The sequence below is a fragment of the Triplophysa rosa genome, linkage group LG12 (genome assembly GCF_024868665.1).
Source record: "Triplophysa rosa linkage group LG12, Trosa_1v2, whole genome shotgun sequence".
Taxonomy (NCBI): Eukaryota; Metazoa; Chordata; class Actinopteri; order Cypriniformes; family Nemacheilidae; genus Triplophysa; species Triplophysa rosa.
In genome coordinates, this window is record NC_079901.1 from 626,680 (window position 1) to 644,294 (window position 17,615).

At 43.6% G+C, this 17,615-nt stretch overlaps 1 protein-coding gene across 4 annotated transcripts in view; it reads left to right on the plus strand.

Annotated features, from left to right (window-relative positions):
* Positions 1-17,615, plus strand: part of reln (reelin) — a 146,366-nt gene that overhangs the window by 122,543 nt on the left and 6,208 nt on the right. For 3 of the 4 annotated variants that reach the window (XM_057348039.1, XM_057348038.1, XM_057348040.1), the window contains exons 31-62: positions 55-131; positions 812-970; positions 1,084-1,278; positions 2,063-2,336; positions 2,431-2,571; positions 2,666-2,843; positions 2,960-3,044; positions 3,133-3,315; positions 4,614-4,782; positions 4,983-5,085; positions 5,187-5,413; positions 5,496-5,719; positions 6,745-6,895; positions 6,988-7,246; positions 8,651-8,900; positions 9,005-9,173; positions 9,253-9,393; positions 9,461-9,638; positions 10,092-10,285; positions 10,628-10,878; positions 11,096-11,250; positions 11,336-11,550; positions 13,358-13,535; positions 13,619-13,794; positions 14,193-14,299; positions 14,566-14,808; positions 14,890-15,065; positions 15,476-15,549; positions 15,643-15,804; positions 15,888-16,045; positions 16,137-16,356; positions 16,451-16,648. In XM_057348039.1, coding sequence (XP_057204022.1) covers positions 55-131; positions 812-970; positions 1,084-1,278; positions 2,063-2,336; positions 2,431-2,571; positions 2,666-2,843; positions 2,960-3,044; positions 3,133-3,315; positions 4,614-4,782; positions 4,983-5,085; positions 5,187-5,413; positions 5,496-5,719; positions 6,745-6,895; positions 6,988-7,246; positions 8,651-8,900; positions 9,005-9,173; positions 9,253-9,393; positions 9,461-9,638; positions 10,092-10,285; positions 10,628-10,878; positions 11,096-11,250; positions 11,336-11,550; positions 13,358-13,535; positions 13,619-13,794; positions 14,193-14,299; positions 14,566-14,808; positions 14,890-15,065; positions 15,476-15,549; positions 15,643-15,804; positions 15,888-16,045; positions 16,137-16,356; positions 16,451-16,648 — 5,670 coding nt within the window. Of the gene's footprint in view, positions 1-54; positions 132-811; positions 971-1,083; positions 1,279-2,062; positions 2,337-2,430; positions 2,572-2,665; positions 2,844-2,959; positions 3,045-3,132; positions 3,316-4,613; positions 4,783-4,982; positions 5,086-5,186; positions 5,414-5,495; positions 5,720-6,744; positions 6,896-6,987; positions 7,247-8,650; positions 8,901-9,004; positions 9,174-9,252; positions 9,394-9,460; positions 9,639-10,091; positions 10,286-10,627; positions 10,879-11,095; positions 11,251-11,335; positions 11,551-13,357; positions 13,536-13,615; positions 13,795-14,192; positions 14,300-14,565; positions 14,809-14,889; positions 15,066-15,475; positions 15,550-15,642; positions 15,805-15,887; positions 16,046-16,136; positions 16,357-16,450; positions 16,649-17,615 lie in introns of all 4 variants that reach the window. The other variant, XM_057348037.1, reaches the window with a different exon arrangement.

Below are 17,615 nucleotides of genomic sequence, written 5' to 3' on the forward strand. Positions count from 1 at the left end.
TTGTTTTAATCTAGAGAGACAATCCTCACTAGTTTCTTATTTACTCTTGTACAGTTTGATTCAGTTCTACATTCGGATCGGAGGAAAGAACATGGGTCCAACCTGTACACGACCCCGCAACCGCAATGAAGGTGAAGCCAGTGGACAAAATCATTGTTGAATAATTTTACTGATAGATTATACTTTTTTTAATGGAACTAATATGTTTATATATTCTTTCATCTTAATATTACACTTCAATAATTCACTTACAGGCAGGACTTTTTTGGGTTTTAGCTGGTTTAAGATGAAAGTGGTTGGTTTAAGTTTGTCCACACAACCTGGCTGGTCAAGCTGCATGGTGTTTAGCTGGTTTTAGTTGGTAGGTTCCAGCCTGACCAGGTAAATCCAGCTTGACCAGCTAAAAAAATGGCCAAACCAGCTGTTTTTAGCTGTTTCTGTAGGGTTATGAGGGTGCATGTAAACAGAGTCATCATTAGGTTCTTTGTTGTAAGTAATGCATGGTCCAAGCAGTACAACAAATCTACAACAGCGACGTTTGACATCACTACAAGTTACAAGTTTTACAGGAACTAAAAGTCAATGCAGCCCATCATATCACAACTAGAAAAACACTGTTGTCACAGTTGTATTTTTATGTTGTGAAATCACTCTTCAAATCTATGTGTAAAGCGCTGCAGTACAACAGCAGGAATGAACTGTTCTTCTTGTCCTGATTTCCAAGCAGGATTATGAGTTCAGAATTAATTCACATTCATGAAGCTTTGGATATTCTATTTTATATCCGCTCAAAGTGTACTGTGTTTGACAGGTGTGATTGTCCAGTTTTCAACAAACAACGGTGTCCAGTGGCAGCTCTTACGAGAGTTGGATTTTGGGTCATTTCTGGAACCTCAGGTGGTGACCATTGAGCTCCCCCCTGCAGCAAAGACACAACACACTGTGTTCCGCTGGTGGCAACCTCAACAGGGTGAGCGCATTACATAATACACCATGGGGTTACATTACTGCATGTGCATTTTGATCATTTGGAAGAGCACCGTTTATAATTCTAATGAACTTTTGTTCAAATATTTTGTTCAGGTAAACACTCAGCCCAGTGGGGTCTGGATAATATTCTCATTGGAATGAATGACAGCGCTAGAAGTGGATTCCATGACACGTTTGATGGCACATCTCCATTAAGACACAACTGGTATCGAGTTGTGGGTGCAGAGATCACAGCAGACTGTCTGACTGGAGACTCCGTGTTAAACTTTAACTCTGAGATCATGAACAGTGAGTGACCCCGCACGCAGAACACGCTCATCACCTGCACTTGTGTTTGCTTGTGTGTTTCAACAGGACATGTATGTAAATAGGGTTAGTTCATCAGAGTGCGTGAATTGAAGTCTTTTTATTGATTTAGCTCAGCCAGTTTTACTCCTATACAATAATACATTTTATTAAATAGTAAATATTTAGTTTAAACATAGAGTTACACTTCAGCAAAGTATAATGGTGCAACGCAAAAAATGTTTAGTAGTGTGTAAGTAAGTAACTTGCGTAACACAGCTGGAGCAACCGGCCCCAGGACACAAGAGATCATGTGAGTTTTGGTCACACATCTAGATATTTGGTCTCTGGAAAGAGGTCTGGTTAGTGATATGTACAGTGACGTGAGATGGTGCAGAATGTCCTCTGGAACACGCAGATGAAGTAAAGGTTTTCTCTCCTGAGCTTCACCTTATTAAATATTTCTGTTAATGCCTTTCTGCAGAGAAGATTGAAGAAGTAGATCTATAAAAGCAGCATAAAACCAGAGTAGAACCAGGAATAAAGGCTGGGGAATGAGGGTGTTCGGGGACAGCCTCTGCCACCATGGTACAAGGGAGACTCACTGAGACCACCGGAGATGTAGCCCTTTTCCCTTTTGTCCCACAAAATACAATAACTAGTATTTTGTGTCACAGTATTTTGTCTTTTCTTCAGTACTAGTACATTGCCTAAAAGCCTAGTATTTATTACATGACCTTGCAATTATTGTTTGATAATCTCACTGAAATGCTCTCTCCTTCACTAGAGAGGCCACGTTACGCTGAGAGCTGGGATTTTGAGGTGTCTGGCTCTTCCTTCCTCCAGTTTGATCTGAGCATGGGTTGCAGTAAGGCTGCGTCTCCAGCCCACGGGGTACGCTTGGAGTTCTCCACAGACTGTGGCCGTCACTGGACTCTCATCACGGCGGAGTGTGTGCCTCCGGCCATCGGCTGCTCTGGATACACACAGAGATCTGTGTATAGCGCCCCTCAGTATCTGCAGTGGAGGAGGGTCACCGTCTATCTTCCAAGTGCTGCCATGTATGATTGCATTTTAACTTTTCCCTTACGCCCTTACACAAAGTACTGTTGCGGTATCATGTTCAACATCCCAACCTTCTGTTTAAATCTGTAGCTCACCTAGAACAAGGTTTCGCTGGATTCAGCCCCTGTTTGCCCCAGGAGCAGATGGTTGGGCTCTAGACAATGTGCTGCTTACCCCTGGCTGTCCCTGGATGTGTTCAGGACACGGGATGTGTGACAACGGACGCTGCATGTGAGTGTCTACGCCAGCAACATTAGGCTTCACACATTGATCATGTGAGACGATTGGTCTGTTCTGAACCTCTCTCATTTTCTCTCTCGTTCAGCTGTGACAAGGGTTATGGCGGTGCTCATTGTGTGCCTTTAGTTCCTCTGCCGTCTGTTCTGAAGGAAGATTTCAATGAGAACCTAAAGCCAGAGACCTGGCCGGAGGTGTACGGGGCAGAGAGGGGCACGTTGAGTGGAGAACCCCTGAAATCAGGAACGGCGCTCATCTTTAAAGGGGTGAGTATCCCAGAAAGACCAGCAGTGTTATAAAGATGGAGAATTATCAAGCCATTTTGTAAGATGGTTTTATCTTTACTTTGATTCTTTTGAGTATGTGACATGTTTTCTGGCAGGAGGGACTGCGTATGCTGGTTTCAACAGATTCAGATTGCACGAACACAATGTACATCCAATTTTCATTCAAGTTCATAACAAAAGGTCAGTCTTGTTTCAAGCCTGTTTTTTGTTTGTTTTGTTGTATAAATGAATGCATGACTGTAGTGGATTGTTCTCGTTTTGTGTGCAGGAGTACCCGAGCGCTCTCACTCGGTGTTGCTGCAGTATTCAGTGAATGGAGGAATCAGCTGGCTGCTCATAGACGAGTTTTATTTCCCCACATCCACTGACACAATGTTTATTCACATGGCTTTACCCCACAGTGCACAGACAAATGCTACACGCTTTAGATTGTGGCAGCCTTACAACAGTGGTAAGACACAGTTTTGTGCATGCACAACCATACTGTTTTCAGTACTTTAGCTTTAGTCTGTGAACCTGGAAATGTGCCTGAAGGTGAATATGTCATTTGTAAAAGCACGGACAATGGCTTCAAAACAAATGATCTGCATTTACATGGATCCGGGAAAACACATAAAAGTGATGTATTATGCACTCCAGGCCAGTGGATGGTGCTGTTGCGCTTTAAAGAAACACTACGTGCTTACGCACATCCGCATACACTGTTTTAATGTAAAACGCGCTTTAAGTACAGGTATGTGTGTTTATAGAAGTGTGTATATAAATCCTATGTCTCCACTGGTTGTAGTGGTGCAGTAAATCTACTTTTTGCTGGAGAAATGATCATACGTATGTCACGCGGCACTAACATGCAGCATGGAGGCCGCCATTATTGTTGGGGGAATACTCGCACATGCCTACAGACTGAACACGTAATACGCCTTCAGAGTTTACAAAGAAACGACAATGCCGTCGTTTTAAAAAACTTGCACTTTGAAACCCGTTTTCAAAAGTTCGCATTTTCAGTCCCCCAAAATGCTGTTTTCGTGTAAAGCCAAAACGCATAAAAAGTTTTTTGTTTTTACACATTTACATGTATTCATTTGGCAGACGCTTTATCCAAAGCGACTTACAAGTAGGAGCGCATATAATCATTTTGTCAACACGTTAAACAGTAACGTTATCGTTAGTTTAGTTAAAATGGTCTCGTGTAAACGGCCTCTAAAAAAGATTCTTGCAAAATAATTACCCAGCAAATGACTATGTTTACATTGGCATACAAACATACAACTGAACACTGTTAGACTTGAATATGTATATGTTTACACACCTTTAGCATATGCTTTTATCCAAAGGGACTTTCAACAACCAAGAACGGCAAAGCCACTCATGTAAATAAAATCAGAAGTACTGCGGACAAACTTCATATAGAGATAAAAGAGGCTTTTTTAAACGCATGAAGTTTATTTAACTATGCTTAATCCAACCTAATCAGCGCGAAGGTGTTACAAATGTCCGTCCTTTGACAGTTGTGCAGAATCCCTCCTCCACCCCATTGCCTCACTATCTGCTGGTACCCGTCACAGTTAAGGGGAGGTTCTTGGTCAGAGCCCTGTCCTCAGACACCACGTCGAATATGCTGTTCTTATCATATCTGATTACATGGTAATGCTAAGACGTGAAATGTAATGTGTTCGTTTGACAGACTCCAGCCATGTGATCTTCTCAAGAGAAAAATCCTAACCATAAAGGCTTTTTTCAATTCCACAGGTAAAAAGGAAGAAGTGTGGGTGATTGATGACCTCATCATAGATGGAAACGCTGCCAATAATCCACCAGTGATATCAGAGAGTTTTGAGGGTGGACCTCAGGAGGGAAACTGGCTGTTTTATCCTGGTGGCAACACTGGGTTCTTCTGCCCGTACCAGAGGGGAGGACTGTGAGTATCTCCTTCACACCGTCATTACAGCTGACGTATGCAGCTCAAAGCTAGCTCAAAGGCCTGGACACACAGAGCAACCTCAGCCCAGCTCGTGTCCCAACAATGACATTATGCAGAGGAAAGCTGTAGCGGTCAGTGCATCTCTGTAGTTTGGTTTTATAAATGCTCAACATTATTCTCTCTTCCTGTGCCTGCAGGGAAGATGACTCGGCCATGGTGTTTATGTCCAGTGAATTGGGTGAACACTCGATTACCACCAGAGATATCGATGTAAACGAGAACACTGTCATTCAGTTTGAGGTAAGTGCACGAGACACTTTTCCATCATTTTAAAGTCAAAATCATGATTCAATAATTCGTTCTCCTTGCATCAGAATGTGATTCATTCAGTTTGTTTGCAGATTAATGTGGGCTGCACAACAGACAGCTCATCCTTAAATCCTGTTCACCTGGAGTTTTCACGAGACTTTGGAGCCACGTGGCATCTGTTAGTTCCTCTGTGTGCCGGAGGACCCAGACTTAGCTCTCTTTGTTCCACTGAGCTCCACCCTGCCAGCATCTACTATCCTGGCACCACCCAGGGCTGGAGAAGAGAGGTTATCCACTTTGGCAAGCTGCGGTTGTGTGGGTGAGTGCAAGAGCCCAAAAAACATCCGTTTTGTCTAGTAGTTTTACAGCTGTTTCTGACAGTGTGTCAATGCGTTTCATAGCTCTGTGAGGTTCCGCTGGTACCAGGGATTTTATTCCGGCGGCATGAGCCCACCCACCTGGGCGCTGGACGGTGTTTACATCGGCCCTCAGTGCCAGAACATGTGTAACGGGCACGGTGCGTGTGTTCAGGGCACTCACTGTAACTGTGATCCGGGTTACTCTGGACCCGACTGCTCTGTCCCTGACATGCCAAATCCAGATTTCCTGAAGGAGGATTTTGAAGGTAATGATATATGGAAACGGATACATGTGTTTCAAGCATAATGCTGGTCAAGTCTGCTCATTAGCAGAAGTACAGTTTTTGTTTTAGTGAAATGTACTTGTAATGCCACCTGTCGCTGATGGCAAGTAGCATGTCATTATGGAGAACTGCGTTTGATGTTTCTTGTCCCAAGTATGTTGTGAAACTTTTGAGGATAACACTACTTATTGTACATGCTGTACCTCTAAACTGCCGGATGCAAATTTACCTACTGAAACACAGTTTAGCTTACAAATAAAGCAATACAACTTTATTTGCAATATTTCAGTATTGAAGTATCGGTGTTTAAATGTTATTTGGGGCACTTGACATGTTTAAAATACAGTGTCTTGAGACAAATGTGAGACAATGTAATTCCTACCAAATGTGGCCAGCATTATGCCAGGAAACTGAAGACGCTAAACTGCGAACAGATAAAAAAAATCTCTAATAGTGTTGCCACAGAAAGAGACTAAAATAAGTTATTTTTTACCCTATTAAAAAAAAAACATTTGCTGGTTAGGTATGTTTCGAAACAAGGTAGCTGGTTTAAGATGGTCATGTGCTGGTCCTTAGCTGGTTTGAGCTGGTTTAAGCTGGTCCCAGCTCATTTAAGCATTAAGCTCAGGACAAACTAATAACCAGCTAAGGGCCAGCTTAAACCAGCTACGTTGCTTCAAAACATACCTCACCAGCATATGCTGTTTTTTTCAACAGGGTCATGTGGTCTGATCACATGGATAAAGTGAAAACAACATAGTGTTTGGGCGCATCATTGATGTTTGCAGCTATGTTTAACTTCTAATGTTGATTTTTCTAGAGCTAGAGGTACCGCCTCTTTCCGTTTCAGATCCACATTGTTAGCCATTAGCCTTGTGTCACTTGCGTTTGCTTGAAACACATTCTCCTCGTCAATCAACAGGGTTGTAACCTATTTTAAAGGTGCTGATGTCTGCATGTTTGCTTTCTGTAGCTTTTCATGTGTAGCATTTCTGTGTCCCATGTAGGTGGTGTTTTGGAATCGGAGCATTTCAAGTTGATGAGTGGAGGAAAACCTTCCAGAAAGTGTGGCATCACCACCAGCGGCAATCATCTGTTCTTCAGCGAGGATGGTCTGCGTATGCTTGAGACTTTAGATCTGGACTTGTCTAATGCCAGGTATTCCACACACAAACATACAGAAATATACAGGATGAATTCAAGCATGTACACGAATACCCTTCTGTAAACCTTCATGTGTCACTGAACAGGTTTATTCAGTTTTTTCTGAGACTGGGCTGTGGAAAAGCCTCTCCTGATCCGCGCTCTCAGCCCGTGCTCCTGCAGTTTTCCGTGGATGGAGGGCTGAGCTGGACTCTTGTTCAGGAATTCCTGTACAGCAACAGCAGTAACCAGGCTCACCTGGTGGCCCTCGAGATCCCACTCAAAGGCCGTACTTCAGCGACACGCCTACACTGGTGGCAGCCATCTGAGAATGGCCATTTCCACAGTCCCTGGGTCATAGATAAAGTAAACAGCTGCTACACCAAGACATGCGTGACATTCATATTGATTAATATGCTAATACTAAGTGTAGTTACTGATTAAACTTTATTTTGTTAGACCACTTTAGACATTACACTAGTCTCACTAGAGTATTAGGTTAATGTTAGGGTTAGGATGAGGAAAATAAGTTGATATGTAGCTACTTATAGGCAGTAAAATGCTTTTTGAGAGATTATTATAGTAAAGGGTTAGCAGATATTAAAGAGTCACTCTACTAATATAGACAGGTCTTTTTAATAAAAAAAGTTACAAATAATTTGTAAAATATCTAAAGTGAACTATCAAAATAAAGTGTGAACTAGTTGCTTAATGTTTCTATAGTACCTGACCTAATTGAACTGAATTACTGCTGCTACCCTGGATCTCTGTTTTCTTTTTTTCATTCCCAATCCTACTTTGGAGAGAGATCGTTTTGGATCTGAGTACTGTCCACAGAGCTGACTGACAACCAAACTTCTTACTGTGGCATGTTTGAGAGTTCATGGAATGCTGCTTTCAGCATGAATGGCCCTCACTTTCAGCATGCCTCAATAATACACTGATCAGTCACAACATTAAAACCACCTTCCTAATATTCTTTTTTCTAGTGCTGCTAAAGGAGCTCTGATGGGTCTAGGCTTGGACTTCACAAAACCTTTTAAAACAAAAGAGAGGTTCCTGCGCTGTGAGACACTAAGACATTAGCAGCAGATCTGCTGCGGCAATACCCTGAACTCTGTCTCTTGCCAACCATATTTGCAGTGATCAAGTTTATATAAACTGCGAACATGATTTGTCAGACCCAATAACTGCTTATGTTGCTCCATGGTCCAGTTCTGACGCTTGCGTGCAAAAATACTTCCTTATTTGCGTAACCATATACATGGCATTCTAACCTGTGCTCAGCATGTACATTTCATGTCCATGCTAATAAATGCTGGTTTAAATCATCACTGAACTGTTATCATGGGCAGTATTCCTTTTTTTAGTAACCTGAGCTGCAGTAGCTTATCGGTGTGATCAGACACAGATCTGTGTGAACTTGGGTGCGGCAATGCCGGTTCACCGGTTGTCATTCCTGCATACCCGGAACACCCCACAGGACTAGTCATCTGGCTCAGTTACAAAATGACCTGATGCTGAACTGGTGTCAGTGCTTTTCACTTCATTTGTCTGTGCTTTTAATGCTGTGGCAGTTCAGTGTATTATGCATTTTATTGGCCTTATTAAAGATCCTTATTATATCACAGAAAACTAGTTTTAGTAAAAGAAGTTCAGGAAATTGTTGTGAACAGTTCTCAAAGCACAGCTTATACACTCAATAAAGGTGCTTGTCAATACTGGAATGTGTTTTAACTCTATGTGACTAACATCTGTTTGTGTGTGCAGTTGGTGGTGGGTGGCAGTGCCAGTGGTTGGGGGCCATTAGAGGACGACTTCTCTTTCACAAACGAACGCTCTTGGTTGCTGCACCCCGGTGGCACTCGAATGCCAGTGTGTGGCTCTGACGGTGAAGCTTTTGCCTTCATCGAGAAGTCAAACACGCGCTACGGTGTCACCACGGACATCAGTTTGGGCCCGGATGCCTTCATCCAGTTTGATTTTTCAGCTTCTTGCTCCGTCACATCTTCCTGCTACAGTACGCCTACCAAAAATACTTCCCTTAAGCTCTCGTGGAGCGTTTTCCTTGAACGGGTCAGAAGTGTGTTTCTCTGATTGTTTTGTGTGTTTGTGTGTGTTCAGCGGTGGAACTGGAGTACTCGTTGGATCTGGGTCTCACGTGGCTGCCACTGGTGAGGGAATGTTTACCCACGAGTCCTGACTGCACCTCATACACACTGCAGAGACTGCTGGTGTCCGATACTTACAACAAGTGGGGAAGAGTTACTTTACCCATCCCACCCCATGCTAGGTAGGCACACATGCACAGACCCCTGAACTAGTTGAAGTGAACATTTTTTAAAACGTTTTTTATCGTAACACACACTTAGGTCCACAGCCACAAGGTTCCGCTGGTTCCAGCCGGCACCGTTTGATAAGCAGCAGACGTGGGCTCTGGATAACCTGTACATCGGCGAAGGTTGTCCTGAAATGTGTTCTGGACGTGGGTTCTGTAGACAGAGCACCTGTGTGTAAGTCGCTCGCAGAATGTAATTAAGCTGAATGTCTTCCCAGGTTATCACGACTCTTCTCTCTTAGATGTGATCCCGAGTGGGGTGGTGAGATCTGCGACGAGCCTCTGGTCTCTCTGCCCACGCAGCTGAAGGACAGTTTCAGTCGAGCTCCAGCGCTCAATCACTGGCACCTGTTGACCGGCGCCAAGATCAGCACTGTGTGTGGAGCTGTGGCCTCTGGATCAGCCCTGCACTTCAGCGGGGTAAAACAACAATCTCTCATCCCAGTTACATACTAAGTGCTTTAAAAAGTTCACAGTTGTGTCCCTTACCAACTTTTTGCCAGTTATCTGTAATCTCATAAAAAAGTGTTTAATAAAAACAAAGAGTTCTAAAGAAGCTTCCAGAGTTAATACGGAGGAGCTCCGTTGGGAAACGGCTTCTTTCAGGAAGATTCAGTCCCCGTACTCCAGTGGCCCTGCTCATGTTTTATGAATACTGATCTCCATCCATTTTTCATTCTTTCTTTATGACTTTCTGGCCCCTGCTGCACCACACAATTTTAGCTTCATCAGAGCATGAAACCTTGCTTCAGTTGCGTTTCTTACATGCCTCCCGGCAAACTCCGCGTCATATGACTTCTGTCAGCAGTCCGTCTGTCTGTTCCCTTATGTTATGGTAAAGTAACAGTGAATGTCTGCTTTGATGTCTGACAGAGCTGCTCACGTCAGCTGGTCACGGTGGATCTGAATCTGACCAGTGCTGAATTCATTCAGTTCTACTTCATGTACGGCTGCATGATCGCGCCCAGCGGTCGTAATCAGGGTGTTCTCCTGGAGTTCAGCATGAACGCTGGGATCAGCTGGAACCTGCTCACCGAGATCTTCTATGACCAGTACCGCAAGCCTGAGTAGGTCTCCCTCCCAGCAGTGTTCACGTTTTCCTGCTGATTTTGATTCCTCATATCTCATATAACCATGTGATAACTATGCACCTGAATGTAATTCTGTATGACATATCAAGTAAAACTAATCTACAGCCTAAAGAGGGAGATTCAATGTAAATCATATGCCTTTACAAGAGTTATTCAGGTCAGGTAAACAGAACCTAGGTGGTTTGATTCCTCAAGAAGCTTAACCCATGACATAATTCGCTTAATGACTTACGCATTGCCAAGTGTGTCAATCAGGAACGAGCAAGAACTGAGAAAAGCTGTCAAACATATGTCATACAATTGTGGGTTTTTTTGTAGGTTTGTAAATGTTCTGCTGCCCCCAGCGACCCGGGCACTAGGCGTTCGGATCCGCTGGTGGCAACCTCAGCATGATGGGGCTGATCGCAGCGACTGGGCTCTGGATAATGTGCTGATCTCTGGGTCAGATTCTCACGCTCAGATCTCAGACACTTTTAGTGGTGTGGCGTTGCCCAATCATGAGAGAGCGCCCGCAGACGGCACTCATGCCCGCCACAGCAGCTCATTCACCCACCACGACGACACTGTCGGTACGACATCACACTCTTCTGACCTTGCTTTCATTGGGTAAAGGAGCATGATTCTGAATCTAGAGAATGGTGTCTAGAGTTTTTGGTAGGGATGTATACAGTATATATCTGTCTGTGAATGACATGAGCATGTGAGAAAAGTGCATTCGCCAATTTAAACCCAGTTTAGTAAATCCAGTAAAAGTGGTTCATTGTCTGACGTTTGTGTGTCTGTCAGTGAGTGATCACTGGCTGTTCTCTGAGGATTGCTCTGTCAAGCGTTTCTGTAACTCTCCGGACGGGGTAATGGTGTGCGGCGGCACTGATGGACAGGAAGTTGATGCTGTCACACATGACATAGTGCCTGCCAAAGGCTGGGTCATGCAGTTTAAGGTAAATTCTTGACTATTGTGTGCATGCTCTTTATTGTTTGTTGATTTGTCAGTGCATTCGGATGTTTTGCCGGGTTTTTCTTTAGATAGCAGTTGGCTGCAGTGTACCGGAGAAGCCTGCGGAGAGACAGGTTCATGTACAGTACTCCGTGAACTTCGGTGTGACCTGGAAGTACCTGGTCCCTCAGTGTTTACCTGCAGACCCGCGCTGTGCCGGACAAGTGTCACAGCCGTCTATGTTTTTCCCCGCGGATGGCTGGAAGCGAGCGGTCTACACTCTACCGGACAGTCTTGCAGACACGTGAGTATATATCGCACTCGTTTGTCAGGTTCTGTCCAGAGGGAACATTAAACAATGCAAACTGTAACTTTGTTATCGAAAGGGAATAACTACTCCAGTCCAAATAGGCAGGTGGGTGCAGAGATGGGCAGAGGTGAGGTGTCAGGCCAACAGTCACATGTAGGCTGTTCAAAGTCGAGGTGGGTATCCAAGCAAAGATCAGCTAGCAGAAAGCTGCATAGTTTCCTGATGCAAGCTGTATTTGAAGAAAAGGGACAATCCTTTCAATTTGGCTTTATCATAGACCTCTTTAGTGTAGCCGTCACACCTTTAGCTGGAGGCAATGCAAAGGGTTAGCTGGAGTTGGCCAATACACACCTGAAAATTTAACACATTCGCCACATTCAATGACAACAGCTGTAATTAAACACAATAAAAAGAGTGGACTGGACATAAACGATCAACTAAAATACTTGTGTTTGCAGCGCACACTTTATATTTTCTAAGGTTAAATAAACCATTGTCTTTTGTCTGTATTGATTTTTTTGGGGTAAGTGTCTAAAAACTTGCTTATGTGTACCGTTGAAATCGAGGAACATGTTAAGTTATTTTTACGTGACGTGAACTTTTTTAGTGCACATATAAGCTAACTTTAATGTTAATGTTTAATGGTTCAACTAGCAGTTAGCTTATGACCAGACACTAAATATAAAAGAAACTGTTTGTCGTCCCTTTTTCTACAGTTTCCATAAGTGCATTAGTAGAAAGAGAGAGGGAACAGTGAGAAGGCTCATGTTGTGTTGTGTGTGATCAAGCAGTGCTAATGTTTGCCACTGTTAGGAAATATAGGCATCTAAAGATTTATATTCTTTCGCAGATTCTCTTTACTATACAGTCTGGTTCTTTCCATTAAAATTAGCTTTTTCAACAACAATCGTGGTCCTGTAATGACCATACGTATTCAAATTAAGTCAAAATTTCTTCAGTCATTGTCAAAAAAACAAGTTAAAGGGGTCATATTGCGTGAATACGTGTTTTTCCATGTCTTTGGTGTGTTATAAGTTGCCCATGCATGTATTAGAAACGTAAAATTGCAGAAATGAAAGTGTGGGAACAAACGATGCATTCTATCTAAAGCAAATGCTCACCCAGACCTGCCTGAAACGCCTCGTGTAGCCACACCCCCACAAATCTACATCAGTTGGTGGTCTGATTCGACTAAGACCGCCCAAATGTATACGCAAGTAAGGTGGGCGTACCTGTCAGCACAATTGAAGAGGAACCTGGTGTTCCATATGGTAAGAGGCGTTACTACGCCAATCACTACGCACTGGTTAACTGGCCAATCATAGCACACCTCGCTTTTCAGAGCCATGAGCTTTGTAAAAGATCTGCGCATTTCAGAGAGGCGGGGCAAAGAGGAGATACCAACATGCACGGTGTGTGGAAAATACAACGTTTTTCATCCTTAAATCGTGTATACGCATTGCGTTACAGCTAAAACAAACCATAATATTGCTTTTAGCCCTGTCCCTTTAACACAACATGTTAGCTAGCGTTAGTAAAGCGGTCAGGGGAATCGTTCTGCCTCCACCTAAGCTCTGCCCACAAACACGCATCACAATGATTACTAACAGAAAAAAGGTCTATAATACACAGCAACATAGTCTTGACATCATTAACAAACGCAGCATTTTAAGCACTGACTTGTGTGCATATGCGTGGTTATTTCAGGCTGTTTAAAGAGTCTCGATTAACAAAATGACTCTGTTTTCTTTGTATGTTGGTGAATTGGGTGAATGATGGATCTTTTCGGTGTTGTCCACAGTACGGTTCGGTTCCGCTTTTATCAGAAGCATGCAGATGTGCATTGGGCAGTGGAGAATTTTTACATTGGTCCTGCTTGTGAAAACCACTGTGGAGGTCATGGAGACTGTCTGGACCAACAGTGCCTGTGTGACCCAGGGTTCACTGGACCCAACTGCTACGCCAGCACCACGCTCAAGGTAAAACAGAACACGGTGTTGAGCACAGTCAAAGTACAAACGTACGCACGGCTAACATCATTCTGTCACTGTGTACCCAGCAGGCATCACTGAAGGAACGCTTTGACTGGGACGGGGTCCGTGGAGCGCAGTGGCAGCTGTTGGAGGGTGGTTACCCCTGCACTGACTGCGGCGTGCTGGTGGAGGGAACAGCATTGTATTTTAATGGGGCGGATGCCAGACAGGCAGTCACTAAAGATCTGGATTTGCGTGGGGCAAAGTAACTACTTTCTTTCATGTCAGCATGACTTTTTAGGTTTAGGGTTTGTGACACGACAATTTGGATGCTGAAAAATACATACATTTGTTCTGTTTTTTTTTCTTTTGTTCATTTTCTATTTTTGATTTATAAATAGAGATTTGTGCATGTAAGGAAAACATACATGGATATGATAGATGCTTTAATGGGTGTAATATGTAACCCTGGACCACAACACCAGTCGTAAGTAGCACGGGAACTTTTGAAGAGTTTGGTTCAAAAATGAGATGACTGTTGATCTTGATCAGTTGTTATGTTTAGTTATTGTTGGAGCTAAACTCTGCAGAGCTGTGGCCCTCCGAGAGTTTGATCAAGTTCAACAACTCTATACAGTATTTTTGTCATTATGAATGTTTCAGATTTGTAGAGTACTGGGCCAGAATTGGCAGTGAGGAGAATATTACACTGTGCCATCGTCCAACCTGTCGCAAGGAGGGTGTGTTACTGGATTATTCTATTGATGGAGGTATACACAAACTCTTCCACATCTACTGTAACAAACAAAGTGCATTTAAGCCCCTGCCCAACGGCAGTGAAATTGCTACCGTGCAACCAATAATCGCCATAGCTTGAGTCTTGCCTATAACCCTACTTTAAACTGCAACACAAGAATGACAGAATAACATGCATTTGATCCCTTTTCTATAAGCAATGTCCCTTTTCAGCAACGGTGTGCGCTCACTGAGAAAGGCTGACGTTCTAGTATGTTTTTTTGCTGTTCTCTCTGGCCAGGTGTGTCTTGGACATTGCTCCATGAGATGGACTATTTGAAATACGTATCGGTGAGAAGAGATTACATCATGTTGCCCGAGAGAGCTCTGACCAACGCTACACGTCTGCGTTGGTGGCAGCCGTTCTCGCTGTGGTCAGGTCTGGTCAGGCCGAGCGTGGAGCGTGCTCAGTGGGCTTTAGACAACATCCTGGTGGGAGGATCTGACATCAACCCCAGCACTCTACTGGACACGTTTGATGATGGTGAGCTGACATATATTATTCACTGTACAAAGCAACCGCTCGCTCACTTCCGGAGTTCAGATAATTTTCTCTTTCTTCCAGAGGGCGTCTCTCACGAAGAGAGCTGGAGCTTCTATCCCAACGCTGTCCGCACAGCCGGGTTCTGTGGAAACCCCTCTTTCCACTTGTACTGGCCCAACAAGAATCTAGACGGGTCCCACAATATCCTGGCAACCCGGGAGCTTATTGTTCAGCCTGGGTACATCCTACAGTTCAAGGTCAGTACTCTCTGGGCCTGGTTTTCTGTCCACATGCGCACATGTTCTATGTGCATATTATTATATGTGCATTTTATTCCTACATGTATATAACACTACCTCTACTTACAACATTATCCATTTGCACAAGTGTACATACGATCTGTTAATATGTATATTCTACTATATACTACCCTGTACAATGTCTCTTATATGTTATTATCCCCCATTTTCTGTACAATAGTCTTTTATTTATTTTGGAATCTTTTAGACTGCAAATCTTATTATATTGTATTGTCATTGTGTTGAATGTCTGTACTAGAAGCTTCCAACACCAAAGAAAATTCCTTGTGTGTGCAAGCACACTTGGCAATAAAGCTATTCTGATTCTGATGTTCTTGTAATGTAATTCTGCTCTTCGTTCTCTTTAGATCGTGGTTGGCTGCGAGGCCGACATATGTGACGACCATCATTCTGTGCTTTTACAGTACAGGAAGGATGCCAGGTGATTATGGATGTGAGAGAGAAAGAGAGAGTACACATGAGAAGGGAATAGGTCGGTAATGTGTTGTATTTGGTGAAATCTTTGGCACCTCAGGTCAGATGTGTGGCAGTTGGTCCAGTCTGCCTGTCTCCCTTCTTCCGTTAGCAACGTGGGCTGCTCACCATTCCAGTTTCACGAGTCTACCATTTACAGTCCCGTCAACTGTTCGGCATGGACCAGAGTTACCATTCAACTGCCCGACCATGTTTCTTCTGGGTACGGCATTATAAAGCGACCGTACGACTTTAAGGAGCCACTGAGCATGTCAGTGAATGGCTAAATCTCTTGTTTGTCTTCAGCGCCACGCAATTTCGCTGGATTCAGCAGGAGGCCGCTGGTGAGCGCTACAGCTGGGGTGTGGACCACGTGTATATCGGGGAAGCGTGTCCGGGTCTGTGCGGCGGTCACGGGTACTGCACCAGTGGACCCGTCTGCATCTGTGACGAAGGATATCACGGTGGGCATGCACTTTAACCTTGGTAACATCTGTGGCGGTGTGAAACTCGCAGCGCAGCAGAACGAACGAGAACAGCTTTTGTCTTTCTCAGGTGAAGACTGCTCTTCGTCCAGCAGCGAGCTGCCCAGCACTATAAAGGATAACTTTGAGTCCGGTGCGGTGTCCCAGGAGATCTGGAGTTTGATTCAGGGTGGTGGGGTGGGCAGCGGCTGTGGTCAGCTCTCTCCTCATGCTCACGGAGACTCGCTGTACTTCAACGGCTGCAAGATGAGACAAGCCATCACCAGGCTTCTGGATCTGACCCGTGCCAGGTAGCGTCCGTGGGATCTCTTGGTTTTTACTACATTGAGATGGTTTGGTTCATGCCGTGACTATCTATCCTGGGCACTTGTTTCTCTCCTCCAGTAAGATCATGTTCGTGCTGCAGATAGGCAGTGTATCTCAAACAGACAGCTGTAATGCTGCTCTGGATCAGGCCGATGCGGTGGACCGGGCCATCCTTCTCCAGTACAGTGTCAATAACGGCGTTAGCTGGCATGTCATAGCACAGCATCAGCCGAAAGACTTCATTAAGGCCCAGAGAGTGTCCTACAACATCCCACTGTAAGTCCCCAAGCATTTGTTTTACGCACACCACATATTCTATTCAAGATCAAACATACAGTATAGCTAGAATGCACTGTAAATTGCTCCGGATAAAAGCGTAGCCTATCTGTACTATCCTGTGTCTGTAGCAGGACCTCAGACAATATCCATTTTGTTAAAACACAATATGGAAGAGTCTTACATAAAAAAACTCCAAAACCACTAGCACATATTGTTGTTTTCTTCACATTATTCCAAATGTGTACAAGAATGTTTGAATCTAGAGAAATGTGTCGCCTCTTGATGGTGTCATGTCTGCGTTATCCGTGGTTTCTGCTTTTACTGTTGCAGAAATCACAGGTGTGTTTGACTGAGTGAACAGATCGGCATATCACATCAAAAGAGCGATTTGAAAGTAGTACTGTCTTGTGATGTCAGCCGCTGACAGTCATGAAAAATATTGAAGTAGCAGTGGTTAAATTGGGTCTCAACATTAACATAGGGATGTACCGAAGTTCGGCCCAAAAACCTCCCGTGAAACGCAACAGATACTCATAACATATAGATGTGAATGCGGATAAGAAGATCTGTTTTGATGTGGTCATGTCATCACTGCAGCGCATATCAAGCTTGTCTAGAAGCATTTGAGTAATTGTGTTGTGTAAACTTGCGGACTAGCCGAGTTTTTAACTAGTATATAACAATTCTAGAACTTTAGATTATTTTGATAATTGTTCAAATACATGTTACATTTAATTCTGTTGCAAAGAACTAAATGAAGAATAATATATATTAAGTTAAGTAATGTTTTCTGCCTAGTGCATCCTGAATTACTACTTTCAGCCCAGAATCGGGCATGTTTTGATACGAATAATTCATCTTTAGTAATAAACGCCAATACTATTTAATACTTCTGCCAATAGTAATTAATATACCAAAAAGCCATGCTTACTACAAGTTTACAACAAAAAAACATGGTAAGTAA